Source organism: Bison bison, unplaced genomic scaffold (assembly GCF_000754665.1).
Source record: "Bison bison bison isolate TAMUID 2011002044 unplaced genomic scaffold, Bison_UMD1.0 scf7180017864370, whole genome shotgun sequence".
Classification (NCBI taxonomy): Eukaryota; Metazoa; Chordata; class Mammalia; order Artiodactyla; family Bovidae; genus Bison; species Bison bison.
The window spans coordinates 10,222,457-10,248,432 of NW_011494942.1; the positions used below are offsets into that span (position 1 = coordinate 10,222,457).

A 25,976-nucleotide genomic window follows, 5' to 3' on the forward strand; every position below is an offset into this window, starting at 1 on the left:
ATAGTTTATTTCACTTTAACATGCTAAGTGTGTAACAGTTAAGAGCAATAAACTGGGAATACATAAGAAGGGCACATTAGGCCCAGTCTGCTGCTAAGTCGCTTCAGTCGTGTCCGACTCTGTGCGACCCCATAGACGGCAGCCCACCAGGCTCCGCTGTCCCTGGGATTCTCCAGGCAAGAACACTGGAGTGGGTTGCCATTTCCTTCTCCAATGCATGGGAAGTGAAAAGTGAAAGTGAAGTCGCTCAGTCGTGTCCAACTCTTTGCGACCCCATGGACTGCAGCCTACCAGGCTCCTCCATCCATGGGATTGGTTTAAAGAAAGATTCTTAGAGAACAGGAGATTGGACAAGCATGAAAGCGTGTTAACTAGTAAAACTAGGGGATGAGAACACTAGCATTCCAAACAAGAGCAACAGCCAAGACTTAAGGGAAGGTAAGAAATAACATAGTGCTGATTTACATGAGGACCAAAAGTTCAGTCAAGGAGTTTTTTAGAGATGAAACCAAAGGTGAGAGGGGAAGATTGGTGTTAAGGAGCCATATATATTCTATGAAACCTTTTAAGTATATCTCTCTAGTTGCACTGTGAATAAAGGCAGCAAAAGGTAAACTAAGTAAGAGGTTTCAACAATCCCAGCAAGAAATGATCGAAGTCTGAACTGATGATGTGATGAAAGTTAGAAGGTGGGCTTCCCTAGTGGCTCAGTGGTAAAGAATCTGCCCGCCAGTGCTGGAGATGGAGGTTTCATCTCTGATCCAGGAAGATTCAATATGTCATGGAGCAACTAAGCCCGTGGTGCCACAGCTATCGAGCCTGTGTTCTAGAGCCCAACAGTGGCAACTACTGAGCCTACGTGCATTAAGTACTGACGCCCATGTGCCCTAGAGCCCATGCTCTGCAACAAGACAAGCGACAAAAATGAGAAGCCCATGTGCTGCGACTGGACAGTAGCCCCTGCTCACCACAAATAGAGAAAAGCCTGTGTGCAGCAATGAAGACCCAGCACAGCCAAAAATAAATAAATTTTAAAAAAAGTTAGAGTGTAACATCATTCATAATAGAAATTTGTGATTGCCTCCAAATGGATGTGAAAAATAGGGAGTCATCCCAAGACTCCCAGGTTTCTCACCTGGGTAAAGAAGTGATGCTGATGTCACTACGTTATGAGAGCAGAGATAGAATAAGTACCTGCCTGTGGAATGTCCAAAAGAAAACATACTCTGTAAGAGTGATCCTTTCCCACCTTCTGGGCCATTAAACTCCTCTATATGGTCCGGCATCTTTTGTCTCTCAAGACCTTGACAAATGTAGAATAGTCTATAGCCATCAAAAAATTGCCTCAATTATAATTAATATCCATTAAAAATAAATGTATTGACTGGAAGCAAACTACACCTTTCTTATTTTTTTAATACTTCAAATTAGAATCCCACACCAAGGTAGATCTCAAGTGGTTGCTACTTCGTTAGCTATGAAAAACATGCTTTCTGCCAAAATTAATATGCTGAACTTACCAGATTACATTACAATGCATTTTTTAATTTTCACACAGCCAGGAGTCTTTTCTTCTTTGCTGATTTTTTTCAATCTGTATTGTCGGATCTCTCTCACCAATGTATAAAAAGCATCCTCCACTCTCTGCATTGTAAAACACAACTTCTTTAAAGTCTGTTTCATTGGTAATAGTAATTTTTTGGGACAGCCATGTGCAAGAAGTTTGAAATTTTGAGCTTTACTTGAGCATTTTCTTTTCTCAAACAGAATCAGACTGTTTGAATAGAACTGGAGATTCAGTATTAAAATAGGGCATAAATTCTGATTTGTTCTTTGAAGTCAAGTTTTGTAATGGGATAAGAATTTTTTTTTTTAATTTAAATTAGGAAGTGCATGTTTTATTAGTACCTGTATATCAATTAATGCAATCATTTTAGTTTGTTAGTCACAGAATTAATCAAAGTCTAAACTGAAGTTAGATTTAAATTATTTCTTTGACTTAGGGAAAACAAGTTATTTTTGTACCACTGATCCCCACCCCTGCTCTGAGTCAGGAGTGAGGAGAAAAATGGTACAAAAGGGATAGTCAGACCTTTGTTTCAACACACACACACACACACATGCACACAACACCTCAAAATACAGCTGGGTCAAGAGACTGGAATCACAAGTTCTATCTTCAGTTGCAACTGTCCAGTCAATTTCTAGAGCCCACAAACGGAACCAAGACTGGGACTTTTGTGGATAGAGAATTGCACTATTTAAATAAAAATGCTAAATGAGGGCTGTTTACCATAAAATGAAAATATTTTTAATTGTTTAAAAAATACAAAATAGTAGCAATACAATTTTGTATCCGTATTACAAGTCTTAAGAATAATTTTTAGAACAATATCCAATGTACTGGCTTCATATCTTTTAATTTACACACTCTGAAGGAGCCAAGGGGACTTCTGCTTAAGGCTATGGTGAGAAAGCTACAACAACACATACAATCATATATGCCCATATGGAGAAGTTTTATGTCTTTTCTAGTCTAGAAAATTAGACAGTAGACAAAAGGAAAAAATGTTTAGATTAACTGTACTGTTAGTTTGTCCCGAAGAATGTAACCACCAAAGTAGAAGCTGACATCTAAAAAAAGAAATATTAATTTCTTAAAAGCATTAAGAATACTTAAAAGTATTAAGTATTTTCTTAAAATATTAAAAATCTTAAAATTTTCTTTAAAGTATATTCTCAAAAATATTAAGAATTCTTTAGTATTTCTAAAAAGAAATACTAACACAAATATTAATCTACATAGGGCTTCCCAGGTGGCACTAATGGTAATGGTAAAGAACCCGTCTGCCAGTGCAGGAGATGTAAGAGACACGGGTTCAATCCCTGGGCTGGGAAGATCCCCTGGAGAAGGAATGGCAACCCACTCCAGTTTTCTGGCCTGCAGAATCCCGTGGACAGAGGACCCTGGCAGGCTACAGTCCATGGGGTCTCAAAGAGTCAGATATGACTGATGCAACTTAAGCACACATTAATTTACATGTGGTACAAATTAACTTAAAAGATACATGTTCCATTCTTCTGAAAGAAAGATGTTTTTAAAATGTTAGTGGTTTATTTTACCGTACATTTTTTTTTAAGCTTAATCTGTTCTTTCAATTTTAAGATAGAATTACTCACTATGGGAAGTGGCATATTTAAGTCTCTGCCATTGGTAACATCAGTCTTTCTATAACCAAATGTGAAAAAATGGACCCAGTACCTAAAAATCTAATTTGTACCAAAAATATGATTTGCAGTTTTAAATTCAATCAAGCACACAGAATCAGCCATTTAAGTATTAACTTAAGTAAAACAGCTAAAGCTTAATCTTAGCATGCATACATCATCACACATCCACTGCTTACAATAGTTAAGGAAAAGAAAAGGGGCATCTCAATTTTTATAGCAATATTAATTCTTACAAATCTTTAGAATGTATTAAGAATGGCTTCAGTGGAACTCAGTAATTTATCTTTGAAGTAAAATTTTAATTTAAAATTCATAAAATTAAGTTTCAGTTAAGTAGGGATTTAAATAATGTTAATTATATATTAAAATGTACCTCTGAAGTTATTGTATCAACGTGACATAAATATCTGTATACTTTTAATGAAATCAATTTAATCAATTAGGTAACTAAGCCAACTACAGAATAAAAATTCCAACTATTTTCTGAAATCATTAAATATGTTGGTACTTTAAATGAGACAGCCACATGTACCCATATATAAAATTTTTAATATTTTGTATTTATCACTACTGTCTAAGAGGAGAGGGTTTGTTTTTAAGAAATTACTAAATAATTAAGGTATTAAAAGAGCTTTAGTAATGCATATAAAATATAAAGCATGTTGCTGACATTTAAGATATCTTCACAAATGATTGTCTTTTCAATTTGAAAATTAATGCAAGAAATTTCAAATATATGTATATACAAATAAAACAAACCAGGTAAAGCTCATATTTTTAAGAATAAAAACTCTCATTCTTGTTTAAAAAAGAAGGTATAAGGTCAATGTAGAAGTACTGAAATATTCTATGATGGAGGAAAAATAATTTAGCAGAAGCAAATTTTGATTATAATTTATTTCTAAAACTAGTTTGAATGTGTCTGCTTTTTAAGTATGCACATCCCATCACCAATATCAGAATATATGATTTTTGTTTCCAGTAATGCAGAGAGAGTTGGAAGCCAGTAATTAAAAAGAACTAGACTACCCGCCACCAAAAATTCAGTATCAGGACCTCAGAGGCTAAGATAATTAACACCACCAAGAAATAGTTGTTCCAGAATGACTTTTTCATTTCTCATCTTTACTAATAGAAAATTTAAATTAGATTTTAAAGAATCAGTTATTTACCATATTTTCTCAGACTTAATTACTTATTTCTTGATAATATGCTTTAAAGTCATACTGACATGAAGAGAACATTACTGATCCTTGTATGTACCTTAAACCACTGGCACAAAACACTGGTTTCATATTCCAGAATTTGTAGGTAATTTTAAAAGATTAAGCACAGCCAAAACAGATGTTTAATACCTACTATGGTTAGTTGCTAAGGTCTTAACCGGCACACAATGATTTATTCTTGAGACTATGGCTTGTTGCCACAATATACTCATCTTCAGATCTCACTGATTAAACAACTGAGACACAAGTGCGTACTGTAGGAGCAAAAGTGCATGTGTCTATGTATGTAAATTTTAAAATAAGTTTTAAAAAATATATTTGTACATTTTTCTTTAATCAAGAGATTGACAGTACTTTCAGCTCAGTCATTATCTGAAAACATACTGTGGAGACTATGGAAATACAGCACTTCAGTACAGGAGAAAGAACTGTTAACCACATCATTCTGTATCCTTATGCCTGTAATGTTTTCACTAACCAATTCAATTTTAAACAAGTACTTGTTCCAGTTAACAGTTTACTACCTGCCAAAATTCTTTCAATGAAATAACACTTCAAATACCTGAATGCAAGAATACTAGCCTTCCTGTGTTGTTGTTCAGTCATTAAGTTGTGTCCAATTCTTTGCAACCCCATAGACTGCAGCACACCAGGCTCCCCTGTCCTTCACTATTTCCTGGAGTTTGCTCAAATTCATGTCCATTGAGTCAGTGATGCCATCCAACCATCTCATCCTCTGCCACCCCTCTTCTAGCCTTCTTGGGGGAGAGCAATGGGAGGAACAAGATGTATTCTAAAAAGCAACTCTGCATTGCTGAATTGGAAAGAAACCTTGCCGAACGATAACCTACCTCAGCAACTCTGAACTGCTTCGGAGGCTATGCTATGCATTGGTGCACAGCAGGTCCTCGGTTAATTGTTTTGTCTAGTTTTAACACATAAAAAGCAAAGTTCAAAATATCAATCTTTTGTACACAACCCCAACTACTGCTAAACAGAGAAATGTGGCATATAAGAACGTTTTTTGTTTGGTTTGCTTTGTTAAAACAGTTTGATCATAAGTTTTCTTTAACGGAGGTCTCCCAACAACTAAATTTATGTATCTGGAAATTAACAACAACAAAACAAAATTAATTTTTAAAAAAAATTTTTTTTAAACTTAAAACATTTTTAAGTTCATAAAACAAATTTTCACATTATGCTCAAATTGAGACCTCCAGAAAGCAAAAAAGCTGAATCAGAAGTAACATATACTCAGAGAATTTTGCTTTTATCATCCACTTTCCTGAATGCTCCCCACTTTTGATTTTAGCAGACTGGAAAACACACTGCTGATTACCATGGTATCAACAATTTGGTTTCAACAGCCTTTGCGAACACTACCATGCACTGCCCAAAGAAGCCAGAAAAATGTCATCTAGACAGCAGACTTTATTATACACTTGGAACACAGGGACCTGATGCAGCCTACCTGCAGAAACAAAAACTTCTTTGGCCTTTCAGATGTGGACTAAAAGAATAGCTGAAAACTATAATTTTATAAAAATATAAAAGAATTGTATTTTAGCCATAAAAATGGACTTTTTAAAATAAGAAACTAATTAAGTTGGTAAAATACATAGTCTGCAACCCTTACCTTAAAAATACTAGAGTAAAACTCTTAACTTCTCTTTCACAGAATATGTAGATTTTACTTTAAAATTACTAATGTTAGCCTATAAAATTTAAGTTGAAAGTCTGACCTAACTTCTCATGTCTGGTCAAAGAACACAGCTCCCTAATCAACAAGCAGCACAGTACAACCCACAAGCCCAATGCAGCCACAGCCCATATTTTTGTACTGCCCACAAGCTGAGTGATTTTTGCATTTTTAAAGAGCTGTAAGAAAAAAAAAAAATGCAACAGATATCACTTGGGGCCCAAAAGCCTAAAGTATTTATCATCTGACCCTCTGCAGAAAAAGCTTGCTAGCCCCTGACTTTTATCTATAAAAGTTCTAAATGCATGTCCTGTTCCTACTAACTTAAATATAACTTTCTCTTGTTTTGTGTTTTAAGTTCATGCTCAAGACCAAAACAGGGCAGGAAACAAGTAGCTGCTGATAAACTACAATGAGGATATGCATATTCATTTTGCTCCAATAATAAATAAATAATAGGAGATGAATATCAAAACGTTCTGCAGAAAATAGGGCTTCAAATTTTCACAAAAACTAGAGATGTAAATTAAAATTTATAAAAATTTACATACTTCATTTTCTCAATTACTTGGAATAGTTAATTCAAGTCTTCTAAGAGCATGCAAATATCAAATTAATTTCAACAGAGAGAGATGAATAAACTTTTGAGAGACAAATCAACAAGTCCATATAATAGAGAAATCAAAGATCAGAAACTAAATATCGAAGTTGTAGTTTAGCACCATAAATTACATAACCAGATCAATAAAACAGGATATAAATATAAGAGAAGCTGAGGGCTAGAAGGTTAAGGAATAAAGTACAGTATTTCTTTGTAATATATCACTGTATATTTCAATTCGATGATCCATAAAAATGTCTACAAAACAAATTCAGGTTAATCCACTAGGTATCACATACCTACATTACCTTCCCTACCCCTCCCTCCACAAAAACCAGTATAAAACCTAAAAATCTATTTTAAAAGGAAACCAGGTAGTTTTCCGATTAGTTATGAATGCTGTGGTATATTAAAGTATTCATGTCAAACATTAAGAATCAATATTACTTCTGAGGTAGTAACCATACAAGGAAAGAAGACACAACTGTTTTAGGCTCTTATATCAAACGAGAGTGGAGGGTAACACTGCAGAAGTAACAAGACTTCTTCTTCTGTCCTTTATTACCTTTCCACTCCAGATGTGGTCCATGTACCAAAGTCAGCATCACTTGAGAGCTTGTTAAAATTGCGGAATCACAGCTTCCAATCTAGACCCTAATTCTAATTCAGAATTAGAATCTGGGTTTGAATAAGAAGCTCAGTTGATTTTTATGCATATTAAAGTATGAGAAGTACAGCTTTATTTGCAGCCCTTTACAACATCAGGCAAAGTCTCTTATTAGACTTTTTTCTTTCCTTTGTACAATGTAAACTAATATATCTCCCAATCTAAAGTATTTATTTTTAAAGTTATAAATAATATAAGTTAATAAAATGTTAATAGTATAATCTAGGTAGCAGGTTTGCAAATGCTTTCAGTAAAAATCCTTCAATTTTATACCTGAAAAATTTGTATATGAAAGTGAGAGAAAAAGTTACAATGATATAATCATGTTTTCTGAGTACTTCTTAAGGGAAATCCAGGATTCTAGTCAGAGAAGACCAGTACGAAGATGATAAAAATCAAACCTCTTCCTAGTCTTTGGGACTTGGGAATGCTATGAATAAAATCTTAATTCTTTCAAAGTAAACTGAAGTAATATATGTACCAAGTATTTTTGTAACTTATAAATCAGGTTTTAGAATTAGATAATCTGTATTATGGTTAAAAACTATAGTAATTCAACTTTTGATTCCAAATGAAGACTTAAAATAGAATTTTTTTTCACTGTGTACCAAATTTATACAAGTAGAAAGTGGTACATATAATCTTCCGCCAGGGAAGCAGACATATATATACTAGCTGAGAAATGGTTTACTTTTAAAATTTTTATCCCTTTACAAAATTCAGTGAAAGATCTAGAAGATGTTTTTATAAGTTTAACCATGTAATGAATTTTTCATCAATTTTCTTAACTTCTAAGGATGATAAAGTTAAATTCCATGAGATTGGTTTTCCAGGCCATAACCAGACAAGGCCCCAAACAAATGTTCACCTTGTATGGAACATACCAGTATTCCATCATAACGTTATATATTCCTTTCTAGGAATTTATTTATTCTATACGTTAAACTCTTATTTCACACAAAGAGGTTAAATCGTATCAATTAATTTTACCTAGGGAAAAAGTTACTTTTAAAGATAATTTTTGAAACAAAATTCAGGATCAATCTGGTGGTGGTGGTGTTTTTTTCAGAACAACACAGTAAATGAATAACTGAGAATTCCTATTTGCTTTGTAAATATTCTCCTGCCTTAATGAAAACTTTCCTGAAAAACAAATATATCCTTTAAAAGAATATTCTAGCAAAGTAAAATTCTCCAAACATACATTTAATCTAGAAACATGACATAATATAAAAGCACTTCAAAAATAGGAAACTCAAAATTCGTCTCCCTGTTAATTTAAAAAAAAAAAAACAGTAAAAAAAAAAAAAAAAAATTCCCACATCTCTTGAATCCTGACTATAAGATGTGCTGAACTGTTCAATGTAGAAAGAAACCAAAGCCAAAAATAACGCATGGACACTGGAATGAGGACTGCCCTCTCATATCCTTTAGAAAACATTTACCAAGTAAATACTGTTTTACTTCCTACTTTAGTATAATGGAAAAAAAATCAACAGTTATGCTATCAGGTATGTACATTTATTAATGTTCACACGTTCCTGCTCCCAAAATGACATTATTGGAATATATATTAGTAAATTATGATTAATGATTAAAATCACTTGATATAGTTTGAGAGGAAAGATTTGTTATTTATTACAATTTTACTTACCTGTCTTGTCTTTGCTGATGTTTCAATAAAAGGAATTCCATAACTTCTTGCTAAGTCCTGAGCCTGTTTTGTGTCTACTGTTCTAGAAGGCAAATCACATTTATTTCCTACTAGAACCATAGGTACATCTTCAGAGTCTTTAACTCTTTTTATTTGTTCTCTGGGGAGGAAAAAAAAAGTTATAGCACAGGAATTAGTAACAAAAATCTTTCAGAAACTATTCACAACTTTGTCTCATAAAATAAAGGTTGTTAATGTAATTCCTAGTTCCCATCACACCAAATTTTCCTTTCTCCTCCTTCTGCTTGTTTTTCTCTATTCTAAACAGAACTTCTATGTCTTTTAAAAGATCAAATATCCAGAAATATAATAGTACTACAGTCTAATAGGTTCATATGCAGGTAGGTCACAATGATAAAACAGAAATAATGAAAAATTTTAGGCCAAAAAAGTGCTATGCCTAATTTTTAAAATTATAATCTTAAAAACACATTCTGTGTATGTTGTTAAATATATATAGAGAGAATTAATGTTTTTATAAAAACATGAATTACAACATTAACATATTTTTAACCTTCCATTCTTAAAAAAGAACACCAAGTGGAAAGATTTTATTTCTATGTGAACAATTATTTTAATAAAAGTAATCAATTTTATGCAAATTCACCAAGATTCTTTAAAAACTGTATTAACACTTCTGTCTTTTAACTTCAGAGTTGTGTTTTTTCCTTAATTATCTAAAGCCAGTACTTATTTGATTCCAAGAAATGCCACACTAAATGGACTTATTTTTTAAGGCTATTCAAAGTGGTGCCATCTCAATTATCTTTTCACATTTTTGTTCATGGTTTTCATTTTTATGATGGATCTAGCATAAAGCTTTGTTTCTCTAGTACAGAGTGGTTAAGAGCACAGGTTTTAGAGTCAAATAGACCTGCTTTTCAATTCCAGCATCGCCACTGTGTGATCTGGAACAAGCTGCTCAACTGCTCAATCCCTAAGATTTCATTTGCAAAACAGGGATATTACCTACCTCACAAAAATTATTTTATATTAGATAATTTGTGCATGGCAGTTAGCAAAGACTCAATAAATGGAGATACAGTTACTCCTCAATGTCAATTTATTTTATTCAACTTAAACCCACCTATAATGGTGAATATCTTCAAATGATTTAGTATTATTTATGGCAAATACACAAAGAAAGCCCTCCCCAGTCCTCATGTACTGGTCCCTCATTGCACTGTACTCCTCTTGACCTGCTGTGTCGAGAATATCCAAGAGACAGGTTTCTCCATCAATTACTACTTGTTTCCTGTAGGAATCCTGAGAAGGGAGAAACACAGTCTGGGTTATCACGGTGCACCTTTTACTTCCAAAAAGGTGTTAGACACAACTCACAAACAAAAACCAATCCAATTCAAAACTGAGCAAATTGAATAGACAGGTTTCTAAAGAAAATACACAAATGGCCAATAAGTACATGAAAAGATGTTCAACCTCATTCAGGAAATGCAAATCAAAACGACAATGAGCTACCACTTCACTCCCATTAGAGTGGCTATGGAAAAAAAAAAAAAAGGTAATATAATAAGTGCTAGTAAGGATGCAGAGAAACTCGATCCATCAATCCATTCCTAGGTATGTTAACAAAAGAACTGAAAGCTGAAACTCAAATACTTGTATGCCAATGGTCAAAGCATTACTTACAATAGCTAAAATGTAGAAACAACTCAAATGTTTGTTGGATAAAATGAATGGATAAATACAATGTGGTGTGATGGCATGACTGTACACACATACACATACACACACTGAGTGGAATATTATTCAGCCATAAAAAATGAAATTCTGATATATGCTATATAACACAGATGAACCTTGAAAACATTACGCTAAATGTTGTCTGATACAAAAAGACAAACATTCTATGATTCCATTTATACTGAGACACCTAGAAAAGGTCAAGTCACAGAGACAAAAAGTAGGAAAGACGTTACCTGGGGCTGAGGAGAGGGGAATTGGAGAGTTATTATTTAATAGGCACAGAGTTTCAGTTTGGGATGAGGAAAAACTTCTGGAAATAGAGCTAATGGCTGTCCAATGTTGTGAATTTAACTTACTGTCACTCAACTGTACACTTAAAATTATGGCAATGATCAATTTTATGTGTATCTTACCACAGTTTTATAAGTTTTTTTAAAAAAAAAGATGTTACAAGAAGAGTCAACAATGCAAGTGCACAGATTGATAACAAAAAGACCCAAAATTCTCTGTAAAGAAAAATAATTATTACAAAATGGGATAGCTCTATCAACTCTTACTATTCTGGATGATTTAGATGGCAAGAAAAACCAAGAAACTTACAAATAATTGTCATGCATTTATTTTACCTATAGTCAAGGGAATTCATAAGAGAATGGTCAATGCTGAGAATTTTCATACCCTCCATAGTCCATTTCTACAGTCCTGGGAACAGTATTTAACAGTCAGATAGATACTATGAAACTGCTAAAGAGAATAATTGTTCTGTCTGCAAATTCTGTGAGATCCCTAGTAAAAAAGAGAGGGAGTAGAAAAGAAAAAAGAAAGAGTTGGATACCTTAGAGGCACTGCAACTCAAAGAGGGAGTAAAGAAAAGAGGGTGAGTAACATAAGACTCCTGAAATGAAATTTGACTTTCCTCTGACTTTTGATTAGTCTGTGTGTATCTACTCAGTCACTCAGTCGTGTCCAACTCTTTGTGACCCCATGGACTGTAGCCTGACACACTCCCCTATCCATGGGATTTCCCAGGCAAGAATACTGGAGTGGGTTACCAGTCTCCTCCAGGGGATCTTCCCAACCCAGGGATCAAACCCGCATATCCTGCATTGGTAAGCAGATTCTTTATCACTGAGCCACCTGGGAACCTTTTGATTAATCCTCATGCCTAAAAGATTTCACACACTGTCTGCCAAAACAGACTTCAAAAAATAAGGGAAAGAGCTGGTGTAAGGTGAGGTCATGGAAGCAGAGGCAGGGCTAATAATGGGTATAAAGTATAAGCCTAAGGACACTGTTTCTTCTTGTTCCACCTTTAGTTCATGAATTACTTTACAAACCAATCTATTATTTAAAAAGTGGTCGTTAAAAATTATGTTTTTGGTAAAATGTCTGAAAAAATGTTCACAGCATACAGAGTATTCTAAGATACACATGTGACATGTTCCCAGTATAGAGATACACATCTGTATAAACGTATCTATATATACATTAAAAAAACTCATGGTGGTATGTTTATTAATGTTAACAAAGGGTATGTCTCTGATGGAAAGAATTAATTTAATAAATAATTGATTACTTATCTTTTTTTGGTAACAGATATTATTTTTAATGTATTCCTTTGCCCCTTAATTTTAAAAAGTATGAAAGATTACCATATTAGACTATGATCTAGTGCTTATCTTTTAAAGTAAACTGTATTTTCCAAATGTCTATAATAAAAAGCTGTTGATCTCACTAGTCAGAAAAGAAGGATGAATATTTAGTTTTCTAAACAAGAAGCTCTTGACCAAAGATTTGAACATTTGGTTGACATTTTATTTTAGCCTAAAAGAGTTGGACACAACTTAGTGATTAAACAACAAAAGAAAACCAACAAATTCCCTTAATTAACCACTTGAAAGAACTCGTGTATATTATAAATTATTTAATAAAAACCAGTGTTTTCAAGGTATAATGAAAGAGCAGGAATTCAGAGCAAAGTACAGTGTATTCAAGTCAATCCATTCATTACCCAAGTGTGGCTACTGAGCATGTAAAACAGACCAAAGACTTTTCCTCACAGTCTTCACTTGCCAAAACTAGCGCAAGTTAACCTTATGGTTAATAGTTTCTTTAGTCTTTGAAATTTCCTATCAACAATGAATTACAGACTATAGTTTCTGGAGCCATACAGATCTATACCTAAGGTGTGGCTGGAGGATCACTCACATGTGATGACAGATACTGCCTCTAAAACAAACACCTCAGTAAATTCCCATTTACAAAATTTTCAAACACTCTGTGTTTCGAAAGGATGTAAAGTGGAATAGCAGCAGTTTCTGCATGTATTTCATAGCATGTTCCCAGGATGAACACTCCATCAAAGAGACTGGGAAACTGGGAAAGCAGTCTCTATTCATTCCTATTATCTTTTCCCTTCTAAGCCCTAAAGATACTGACAGCAAAGTTCTGATTCACATTCTGCTCTTGAAAAAAAATAATCTACAACCTGCCTATAAACAATGAGGTGGAATCTGCTGATTACAAAGAATAGGTTTAGGTTAAAAACGTAAACCCACTTTGGCCACCTCATGCAAAGAGCTGACTCACTGGAAAAGACTCTAACGCTGGGAGGGATCGGCGGCAGGAGGAGAACGGGACAACAGAGGATGAGATGGCTGGATGGCATCACCGACTTGATGGACGTGAGTTTGGGTGAACTCCGGGAGTTGGTGATGGACAGGGAGGCCTGGCGTGCTGTGGTCCATGGGGTTGCAAAGAGTCGGACACGACTGAGAGACTGAACTGAACTGAACTGAACAACGTAAACCAGTATTTCCCAAGTTAATTTTAACTAGAGTCATCCTTAGAAGTGTAACTAGTCACTGAGCTATATAAAAAGGCAATACAACTTGGTAAAAACTTAAGAACAAAAGTGTTACATGGTGAGATGTGATCTGAAAAGAACTGACAGGTTTTAAGACAAAGCAGACAGCAAGCACAACAAAAATGACACGTGAATACTAGAGCGTTTGTTCCAGCTTCAGAGCAGCCATAAGGAAAAAAGTATATGGAGGTAAGAAAAAATGTATGTGTCAACGGAGACTCTTTCCCAAGATGAAAAGCCTCAATAAGCAAACTACAGCCCACAGGCCAAATCCTGCTCACTTGTTTTTGTGTGGCCTATGAGCCAAGAATAGTTTTTAGGTTTCTAAATGGTTGTTAAAAAAACAGATTATGTGACAAAGAACCAAATGATGCTTAACAGAAGTTTGCCAACCCCGCTCTAAGCTTATTAACGCCTTATCACAAATCTAAAGTACTCTTAACATATATTACTCCTTTTATTTGTAAAAAAACAAATCATCATTGAGAAAAAATACAGGTTATAAAGCATAACCAGTTTAAAACCACATAAATTCCACAATGAAACTAGTTAAAGATAAAGCAAGAAAAGGAATAAGACTTTACATTTTTAATTAGTGTTATTTCCAGAATAGTACTAATAATATAGAATAAACTTTTAGATCAGGTACATATGTTACTAACATCCTCTGGAAACTAGGATAAAAAAAAGCCACTTAAAAACTAACTCAACACAATAAAATGATAAATGAGGGAAAGTTATTCCATAATTTCCCCTTATTCCCAGCTAAAGTACTATTTAATTTAAAAAAGAAAAACTTTTCTAAATGAAATATACTATGCTGGCAAAAATTAAACACAGACTGAAGCCAAACATTTCTGGTGATACAGTTTACAGGTACATCCCTTTGGGAAAGCAAGTATGGTACTTATCAAGAGCCACACAAATGTTCATAGCCTTTGACACAGTAATGCTATTTATGGTAAAGGATGCTAAGAAAATACGGTTTACTTTCAAAAAACTATAGTTAAGAAATATACTTAACATGTATATCCCAAAACATTTTACCACAGAGCACAAAATTACAGACTTTTAATACCCACAATCTTATGCCATTTATCTATTTTCAAAATATACTCCAAATCCAAGCACTCAGCACCATCACCCTAGCCCAATGTGCTTGTGTCTCAGGCAATCTCCTACAACTGCTTTCTAGTGGTCGTTGCTAGTCCTACAATATATATTCTAACAGCAGCTGGTGATCATATTACAATCTGCAACTATATACTTATGTGTAATTATTCAAGTCGATATCCCCTGCGTGGCTGTACACTCCAGGATGGTTCAGCTTGCATCTGTTTTACTCACTACTATGTACCCTGTGTGTCAGTCTTGAACACTGCAGGTATTCAGTAGTTGAACAAATGAATAAACCACTCCACTGTAAACATATGAGGCACTATAAAACAGTCTTATAAAAACAGCTATAAGAATCAACCTCCCTGACTTCAAACTATACTACAAAGCTACAGTCATCAAGACAGTATGGTCCTGGCACAAAAAAATAAATACGGAACAATGGAACAAGACAGAAAGTCCAAAGATAAACCCATGCATATATGGACACCTTTTCTTTGACAAAGGAGGCAAGAACATACAACGGAGAAAAGACAGTGTCTTCAATAAGTGGTGCAATAAGCTGTCCTGGAAAAACTGGACACCTACATGTAAAAGAAAGAAATTAAGAACACTCCCTAACACCATATACAAAAATAAACTCAAAACAGATTAAATACTTAAATGTAAGGCCAAAAACTATAAGGCTCTTAGAGGAAAACATAGGCAGTACACTCTTTGACATAAATCGCAGGAAGATTCTCTTTAACACACATCCTAGATTAACAGAAATAAAAACAAAACAAAACAAAAAACAAATGGGACCCAGTAAAACTTAAAGTTTCTGCACAGCAAAGGAAACTATAAACAAGATGAAGATAACCCTCAAAATGGGAGAAAATAATTGCAAACATAGTAACCAACAGAGGATTAATCTCCAAAATATATAAACAGCTCATACAGCTTAATGTCAAAAAACAAACAACCCAATCAAAAAATGGGCAGAAGACCTAAATAGACATTTCTCCAAAGAAGACATACAGACAGCCAATAAACACAAAAAAAGATGCTCAACACTGCTCATTATTCAGTTCAGTGGCTCAGTCCCATCCAACTCTTTGCAACCCCATGGACTGCAGCATGCCAGGCTTTCATGTCTACCATCAACTCCCAGAGTTTACTCAAATTCATGTCCATTGAGTCCCTGATGCCATCCAACCATCTCTTCCTCTGTCGTCCCTTTCTCCTCCTGCCTTCAAGCTTTCCCAGCATCATGGTCTTTTCCAATGAGCTAGTTTTTCGCATCAGGTGACCAAAGTATTGGAGCTTCAGCATCAGTCCTTCCAATGAATATTCAGGACTGATTTCCTTTAGAATTGACTGGTTTGATCTCTTTGCTGTCCAAGGGACTCTCAACAGTCTTCTCCAATACCACAGTTCAAAAGCTCATTATCAGAGAAATGCAAATCAAAACTACAAACCTCACATCAGTCAGAATGGCCATCATCAAAAAATTTACAAACAATAATGCTGGCGAAGATGAGATAAGGGAATCCTCCTACATAGCTGTTAGAAATGTAAACTGACATAGTCACTACGGAGAACAGTGCGGAAATTCCTTAAAAAACTAGGAATAAATCTAACCATATGGCCCCGCAATCCCACTACTGGGCACATACCCTGAGAAAAGCATAATTCTAAAAGACATATGTATCCCAATGTTCACTGCAGCAATATTTACCACAGCCAGGACTTGGAAGCAACCTAGATATCCATCAACAGATGAATGCATAAAGATGTGGTACATATATACAATGGAATATTACTCAGCCATAAAAAGGAACGGATTTGAGTCAGTTGTAGCGAGGTGAATGAACCTAGAACCTCTTACACAGAGTGAAATAAATCAGAAAGAGAAAAACAAATATTATATATTAACGCATATATATATACATGGAATCTAGAAAAGTAGTACTGATGACTCTAACAGAGAACAGGCTTGTGGATACATGGACACAGTCAGGAAAGGTGAGAGTGGGGCAAACTGCGAACGTAGCACTGACATACACACACTATCACGTATAAAACAGACAGCGGGAAGCTGGTATTTAACGCAGGGAGCTCAGCCTGGTGCTTTGTGATGACCTACAGGAGAAGGGTGGGGGAGGGGAGGAGGCTCAAGAGGCAGGGGATATATATTAATATGCAATTATGACTGATTCACGTTGTTGTATGGCAGAAATCAACACAATAATGTAAAGCAATTTTCCAGTAATTAAAAAATAATAATAAACAGGGTGTACCCATCTCATCACCACTCACTCAACAACAGGTCTTACATTTTTATTTTTCTCAGTTTGTTAGACCAAAACCCTATTGTTTTAATATCTCCTTCTTTGAGGACTAGTAATGTTACATCGTTTTTCTTTTTCATATTTATTCCCATAACCTGTGTCCTTTACCCTTTTGGGATTTTGGTCTTTTTTGTACTGACCCAAAGAAAGGCAATGCCAAAGAATGCTCAAACTACTGCACAATCTCACTCATCTCACATGCTAGTAAAGTAATGCTCAAAATTCTCCAAGCCAGGCTTCAGCAATACGTGAACCGTGAACTTCCAGATGTTCAAGCTCGTTGTAGAAAAGGCAGAGGAACCAGAGATCAAATTGCCAACATCTGGTGGATCACAGAAAAAGGAAGAGAGTTCCAGAAAAACATCGATTTCTGCTTTATTGACTATGCCAAAGCCTTTGACTGTGTGGATCACAATAAAATGTGGAAAATTCTGAAAGAGATGGGAATACCAGACCATCTGACCTGCCTCTTGAGAAACCTGTATGCAGTCAGGAAGCAACAGTTAGAAATGGACATGAAACAACACACTGATTTCAAACAGGAAAAGGAATATGTCAAGGCTGTATATTGTCACTCTGCTTATTTAACTTATATGCAGAGTACATCATGAGAAACGCTGGGCTGGAGAAAGCACAAGCTGGAATCAAGATTGCCGGGAGAAATATCAATAACCTCAGATATGCAGATGACACCACCCTTATGGCAGAAATGAAGAACTAAAGGGCCTCTTGATGAAAGTGAAGGAGGAGAGTGAAAAAGTTGGCTTAAAGCTCAACATTCAGAAAACTAAGATCATGGCATCTGGTCCCATCACTTCATGGGAAATAGATGGAGAAACAGTGTAAACAGTGTCAGACTTTAGTTTTTTGGACTCCAAAATCACTGCAGATGGTGACTGCACCCATGAAATTAAACAACGCTTACTCCTTGGAAGGAAAGTTACGACCAACCTAGACAGCATATTAAAAAGCAGAGGCATTTCTTTGCCAAAAAAGGTCCGTCTAGTCAAGGCTATGGTTTTTCCAGTAGTCATGCCTGTATGTGAGAGTCGGACTATAAAGAAAGCTGAGCGCAGAAGAATTGATGCCTTTGAACTGTGGTGTTGGAGAAGACTCTTGAGTCCCTTGGACTGCAGGGAGATCCAACCAGTCCATCCTAAAGGAGATCAGTCCTGAGTGTTCACTGCTGAAACTCCAATACTTTGGCCACCCGATGCAAAGAGCTGACTCATTTGGAAAGACACTGATGCTGGGAAAGATTGAGGGCAGGAGGAGAAGGGGATGACAGAGGATGAGATGGTTGGATGGCATCACCGACTCAATGGACGTTAAGTTTGGGTGAACTCCGGGAGTTGGTGATGGACGGGGAGGCCTGGCGTGCTGCAGTTCATGGGGTCACAAAGAGTCGGACATGACTGAGCGACTGAACTGAACCAACTAAAGTTTTTTAAAGTGTCTTCCAACTTATTAAAGTGCCTTCAAGTGTTGTTTTATGTGTAGAAACTGATCTGTAGACCCAACAGAGGAATTTGAAAGTTAAGAATAAATCTTTCAAGAATGAGATAAACTCACTTATCAGGACATCATTTTGTCATTTTTCTATTATAATTAACAGTAATCAAGGTATTCAATATGTTCATCTTCTAATACATTCAGCTGAGTTTTCCACTAAGGTAGTTAACCCTGTCATGAGAAAACATAGTACAGTAAACGGAAAATCTAAAGAAATTATAACTTTTACTCTCCGGGAGTTGGTGATGGACACGGAGGCCTGGTGTGCTGCGATTCATGTGGTCGCAAAGAGTCAGACACGACTGAGCGACTGAACTGAACTGAAGAGTAATCATATTACTATTAATAGTAATTATGACAGCCAAGGCTTACTGAACCCTTATTTATATGTAGGATACTGTGATAAGCATATTACAAGCCTTATCCCATTTAATCTCCATCTTCATGCTGCTGATTCCATCAGATGCTCTTGTAAATATGAACAGGGCTGCTGGAAATGTCAGCTAATGTATTCTTTGAGGATTTACTTTTGAAATGTTTGTGAGATTTTCTTATTGTGCTATTGTAAGTATTTTTCATGTACAGCTCTATAACACCAACAGAAAAAATTGAGAAACTTTTACTCTTTCAATGCTCAAGTATTCTGTTACCCTTCTAAAAGATTCTATCATAGAATGATGTATGTGTAAGAACATACATGAACCCAACACCCAGGTCTCCCGGATTGCAGGTAGATTCTTTACCAGCTAAGCCACAAGGGAAGCCCAAGAAAGTGGGTAGCCTATCCCTTCTCCAGTGGATCTTCCTGACCCAGGAATCAAAGCGAGGTCTCCTGCATTGCAGGTAGATTTGTTACTGACTGAGCTATCAGGGAAGCGTATTCCATACACTGGTTATAAATCATCAAAAGTGGTTGTACACAGCTAGTTCTCAAAGACAGCTAGAACATACAATAGCCTTGTATGTTAGAATTACAATATAGAAACAAAGAATTTGGGACATACAAACACAGGCGTATTTATTAGTTCATTCCCACCTGCTGCTGCTGCTGCTAAGTCACTTCAGTCGTGTCCGACTCTGTGCGACCCCATAGACGGCAGCCCACCAGGCTCCACCATGCCTGGAATTCTCCAGGCAAGAACACTGGAGTGGGTTGCCATTTCCTTCTCCAATGCATGAAAGTGAAAAGTGAAAGTAAAGTCGCTCAGACCTACCTACTCCTTTCTCCCTTGCATCATAGGAACACTTACTAAAAATCCACTAGGTATCATATACTGTGCCAGGCATTAATAAAGTTTCTAACCTCAAAGAACTAGGTCTGGTGAAAGAGCTATGAATGTAAACATATGATTACAACTCAATGAAATAAATGCAAAACGCCTTATGTAGAACAAGATGGCAAATAAAAGAAGAGATCAACTTTGCTTATATGAATTAAGAAAGACAGGAGGACCACTCCAGGCAGAAAGGTGCACAGATAGCACAGAAACATGAAACAGCATGCTCAGTACATGGAACCAACAAGTCCTTCTAAGAGACTATAGGCAATTAGAAGTGAAACTGCACCATCAAGCAGAGGCCAGGTTATGGAGGGTCTAATAAGCCATTTTAAGAAGTTTTGAACTTTACTGTATACTAAGTCATGAAAAGGTTTTTAAGTAGGGGGAGGATCGAATTGACATGATTCACTATTATTATGGCTCACCGCATTATTATGACAAATTATAGAAAGAGCCCAAACTAGAGGCTGGAAGATGAGTTTCAGAAGCTTTTACAAGAACCTGAAGTAAGGCAGCAACAGTAGTAAGACGGAGAAGATTAAACAGTTTTAATAAATACTTAACGGGTAAAACAGACAGAAAAACCCTCATATATCCCTACAGCAACGTTTACAGCACTGTCATTCAAAATAGCCCAAAAGAGGACACTATCCAAGTGCCTATCAACTGATGACTACATAAATAAATATTCATACAAGAGAATATTATTCAGCCATAAAGAGGAATGAAGTATCGAAACACATAGATGAACCCTGAAAAATTATCCTACCTGAAGGAAACCAGACACAAAAGGCCACATACTGCATGATTTCAGTTAAATATTTAGAATAGGCAAATCCACAAAGACAGAAAATGGATTAATAGTTGCCAGGGGCTGACTGGAGAAGGGTTTGGGTCATAACTGCTAATTGGTATAGACTTAAATAGGGTGATGGTGATAGTTGCGTAACTTTGTGAATATACTAAAAACCACTGAACTGTACATTTTAAGAGGGTGAATTTTATGTTATGTGAATTATATTTCCATTGTTTTAAATGGCACAGCTGACTGTTTAGAGATGAGAACTTAAGAGGAAGGGGAAAGGAAAAGATGGGTTCAATCTGAGGCATGTTAAATTTCATATGTTTGTAGGTTGCTCTGGTGCTATGACCTGCAGGCAGCTTTGAAACACAGGTCTGATGCTCAGGGCCAAAGTCATCCAAACTAGAGATATACTCCTGAACCTTGCATATGTGGCAGCTGCACAACTCCACTTACTTGTGGTGTGCGTGCGTTCAGTTGCTTAGTCATGTCCGACTCTTTGTGACCCTTTGAACTGTAGCCCATGAGGCTCCTCTGTCCATGGGATTTCCCAAGCAAGAATACTAGAGTAGGTTGCCATTTCCTTCTCCAGGGTTATCTTCCCGACCCAGGGATCAAACCCACATCTCCTGTGTCTTCTGCACTGCAGGAAATCTTCTTTACCCACTAAGCCATCAGGCAAGGCCACTTGTGGTGTGTGAGTATGCACAAACTACTTAATCTGTAGTGTACTTTAAGCTGCCATTCCTTTAGCTATAAGAGTGGGTAAATAATAATACATAGGACTTTGTATACAGGTTAAAGACCATGAAAATTCCTTTATAAAATGAAAAGTCCTATAAAAAGCTAACTGAACATCTACACCTGGACCACTTTTCCCCAAACCACTCACTGTATTTCAAAATAAATATAATGGAGCTAGATAAGATCCAGGGAAAAAGAGCTAAAACTCTGAGGTTTATGAAGGATTTCTGTACTGATTAGGGAGCAAGGGTGTTAAAAGAGCTTGTTCTCACGGCAGAATTCTGATTAAGACATTCATTAAAAGTAAGAATAAAGAAAACAAAGACTTCTTTCAAATGATGGATATTTGAAATTATAAAAACCCATCGACTCTTAGCTTAGGACTAGAGAATAAAATGGGTACTATGCCCAAGAGATAAAACTAGTTCAAAAATCTGAATAAACTCAAGGAAAATTTGAATGACAAAGTTTCGAAAATAAGCCTATATCTGTAACCTGTTGAAGTCATGTGGCATTCTCCCACAAATTATCACTCGATGTCAAAGTCAGATTGGATCCATCATGGATCCAATCTTAATAATTACAGATGCCAATATAATTTTCATATATTGAATTATGTACCTCTCAGCTATTCTTTAATTGGCCTAATACCAATTTCTTTGTATATTTTTATCTCTAATACATCTGTATTATTCAATTCCTCAAGGTTTTAAAGGGGGGAAGAAAATAAATATCAAGTAATCTAATAGTACCTAATACTCTAGTGACTCTTCTCCCTCAAAAATGAGGATGTATTTTTCCCTCTCAAACAGTATATACGCATTAAAAAAAAAAAAAATACTGTGGAGAGTGTGGCATATGTCCTACCATATTTTATGTACATATTCCCATACAAAGGGCTATGATACAGCTTCTCTTACATAATGAACCATTTTTCAATGTCAGTACATACAGATCTACTTAATCCCTTCCAAAAACTGTGTAATATCATTTATATAAATATACCATAACTTACTTCACCCATTCCTTACTAGTAGATGTGTAGATTATTTTCACTTTTAAAAATTGTAAACAGTGCAATAAACACTCCTGGATATACATTTAAACATTTATCCAATTGAATCTTTCAGGTAAATTTCTGTAAGTGGGATCAATTGACATGTGGTTTCCATTTTGACATGTATTGCTAAACTGATGACCTCCAGAAAAGTTTACAATAATGTATGTTCCCATTGCAGCATAAAGAGTACACATTTTTCCATACCTTTCCAGGTGTGCTATCATTCTAATCTTAGCCATCATAAAATAAAAAATGTTATTTATGGAATTCCCTGATGGTTTAGTGGTTAAGACTCCACACTGTCACTACCGAAAGCATGGGTTCAATCCCTGATTGGGGAACTAAGATACCCTAAGCTGCAGAGTGCAGCCAAAAAAAAAAAAAAGTTATTTATTGTTTTTACTTGCATGGCCATATTAATGAAGTATCCCTTAATATGGTTCTACATCACCTTTTGTGTGAGTGTGGACAAGTTGGCTATTTGTGTGCTTAGCCCCCACACCCCCATTTTTATCTTTTTGGATGTTTGCTTTTTTCTAATTCAGATACAGAAGAAAGTCCTGACTTGATAGATGATGCAAATAGTTTTCCCAGGTTTTCATCTGTCTTGTATTTTTGTTAAAGATGTCTTAACTTCCATGTAGCCAAACAGCTCAACTTTTTCCTAAATGGTTTAAGAATGCTTTGAAAAAGTGAAAAGAATCCCTACTTTTCTTAATGGAGAAAAATATTTAATCCCAAGTCTATAAATAGAAAAGCTAACCTAATGTTAAATAACTCAATCTGTGTTAACTGACACTATCATTTTTATTTCCACAGCTAATGTTTAACATTAATTAATGTTGATTAATTAATATTTAAAATTTATATATAGGAGAGAAAGATACAGAGGAAAAATGAACTCATGATTTTCAAATAAAATCTACCTCTTAGCTCTGTCTGCTGAAACGGGTCTAGAAGCAGTGACATCTCAGTAGCAACAAGAACACCCAATATCCAGGTCTTGATGTCTAATCAGCATTCCCTATTAAAATGAATTAGGGCCCGTTAGACAAATGGCTGAGTCCAAGATAGGGACAGGTAAAGTGAACCTGGAACATACTGTGCCAGAAAGTAAGGAAGAGTTCAAAAACTGATGGAAATATGTCAATAAGATACAGAGGCCAGCTTAAAAGCAATTTCACTGGTCATATCAAAAATGAATGTGAGCATAAAAATCAGTGATTATAGGAATAGACTTTAAAACATCAAATGAAAAAAGAACCTGTGAGTCACTACTGATATAAATTAGACAAACCAAATAAATAAAGAGAGGGGAGAGAAGAGAGAACCCTTACTTATGGTAGCTGTCAACTAATAAATGCAGAAGTAATGACAGAGTCAGGTTACCCACCATTGTGCCGTCACGATGGTGGTAGTTTAACATGATGAGAATTATCAGTGGCTGCTACAACCCACTGGGTGCGAGTATATTGGAGAACAAGATATTTACAGTCTCAAAGCATCTCCCCACAGAGTACCTATTATAAAGAATTAAAGATAACTTCACAGAGATAAAACTGATAGATATGAGATAGCTATGACATTAGCCACTAACCAGTGTTAACACAACACCATTAATAATGCAACAAGCCAGGATCTTGTGCCTCCTGATGTGATACCCCAAGGAGGGTATGACATCACTTTCAGAGTATTTCTACCAAAGTATTTCTACCAAAAATGTTTAATCTGAACCTGACCATAAGGAAACCATCAGACAAAACTAAATGAGAAGATGTTCCACAAAACAACTGGCCTGAATTCTTCAAGATGTGCCACTGTCATGAATGACTGAGAAAAGCTGAGAAACTTCTAGACTGTGAGATGTGACAGCTAATTTGTGATCCTGAGATCAGGGGGAAAAAAAACTGCTAAAAGCACATTCTGGAAACTGATAACATTTGACTGCAGAGTATATATTAGACTTTTTATCAGTGTTGAACTTCCTAAATTTTGTCCTTGTGTTGGAGTTATACAAGAAATTATCCTTGCTGTTAGAAGATAGTCAGCAAGCTTGTTCCAAAAAGGACTAAACAGTAATTGGTCTCTTGCAACCACTCAACTCTGCCACTGTAGTGCAAAAGCTACACTACAAGCAGCTGTGCCCCAATTAAACTTGACAAAAACAGAAACAAGCTTTACTGGGCCAACAGGCAGGTCAGTTTGCAGACCCCTGTATCCAGAGGAAAGGGGTCCCAACATACTCAACTTATTTTCAAAGAATTCAACAAACATAAATAATGTGTATTCAAGTATGTGTGGGTACATGCAACTTACTTTCAAAGAATTCAGCAAACATAAATAATATGTATGCAAGTATGCGTGTGTACATAGGGCTTCCCAGGTAGCATTAGTGGTAAAGAACCTGCCTGCCAATGCAGGAGACGTAAGAGAGCGGGTTCGGTCCCTGGGTTGGGAAGATTCCCTGGAGGGGGACATGGCAACACACTCCAGTATTCTTGCCTGGAGAACCCCATGGACAGCGGAGCCTGGTGGGCTATAGTCCATGGAATCGCAAACAGTCGGACACGACTGAAGTAACTCAGCACTTATGGATGCTCACAGAGAGGTATACACACTTAAAGCAAGTTTGTGTAGTTTAAAGCTAAGAGGTATTCACTGTACAATTTTTTTTTAACTACTTTTCCATGGGTTTCAGTTCAGTCAGTTCAGTCACTCAGTCGTGTCTGACTCTGCAACTCCATGAATCGCAGCACGCCAGACCTCCCTGTCCATCACCAACTCCCGGAGTTCACTCAGACTCATGTCCATCGAGTCAATGATGCCATCCAGCCATCTCATCCTCTGTCGTCCCCTTTTCCTCCTGCCCCCAATCCCTCCCAGCATCAGAGTCTTTTCCAGTGAGTCAACTCTTCGCATGTTGAAATGTCCCAAATAGAAAGTTCAAAAATTACCAAAGGTAAGCACTGTATCCCTATTTAATCCTCTAAAATATTTTATTTTTACTACCCATTTTTAATTTTATTATATTAAGATCACAATAATATAACTGTTCCATAAACCTAGGTACTATGAGATAATATAATTAAGATATAAGAAATCTATTGCCCTCCTAAAGCATAAAGCCTCTAAGTTACACACAATTAGGATTACTGTCTATAAACAGTAGATCTGCTTCCAAATATGTCTAAGACTATTAAGCTCCACAACGGCAATGATCTGGTGGCCCCTTTTGTTTCTCAATGTATCTGTAGACCCTAGGAAGGCTGCATGGTACTGAGTAGGCACTGAATAACATTTATGGAATTAAGAAATTAATTACATGGTAAACCAGAATCTTATGAGATGCCAAACCATAAAAAGTTTTCCTTTTATTTCCATGGCCAACTTTCATTTGAATGTTTTTAAAGCTTTGTAT

The 25,976-nt window shown here is 35.9% G+C and overlaps 1 protein-coding gene across 4 annotated transcripts in view; it reads right to left on the reverse strand.

The window, feature by feature from the left end:
- Positions 1-25,976, reverse strand: part of KRAS (Kirsten rat sarcoma viral oncogene homolog) — a 42,037-nt gene that overhangs the window by 8,005 nt on the left and 8,056 nt on the right. For 2 of the 4 annotated variants that reach the window (XM_010855994.1, XM_010855993.1), the window contains 3 exons: positions 10,226-10,404; positions 9,079-9,238; positions 1,521-1,644 (listed from right to left, as the gene is read on the reverse strand). In XM_010855994.1, coding sequence (XP_010854296.1) covers positions 1,525-1,644; positions 9,079-9,238; positions 10,226-10,404 — 459 coding nt within the window. In that variant the 3' untranslated portion in view covers positions 1,521-1,524. The remainder of the gene's footprint in view (positions 1-1,520; positions 1,645-9,078; positions 9,239-10,225; positions 10,405-25,976) is intronic. The other 2 variants (XM_010855996.1, XM_010855995.1) reach the window with 2 other exon arrangements.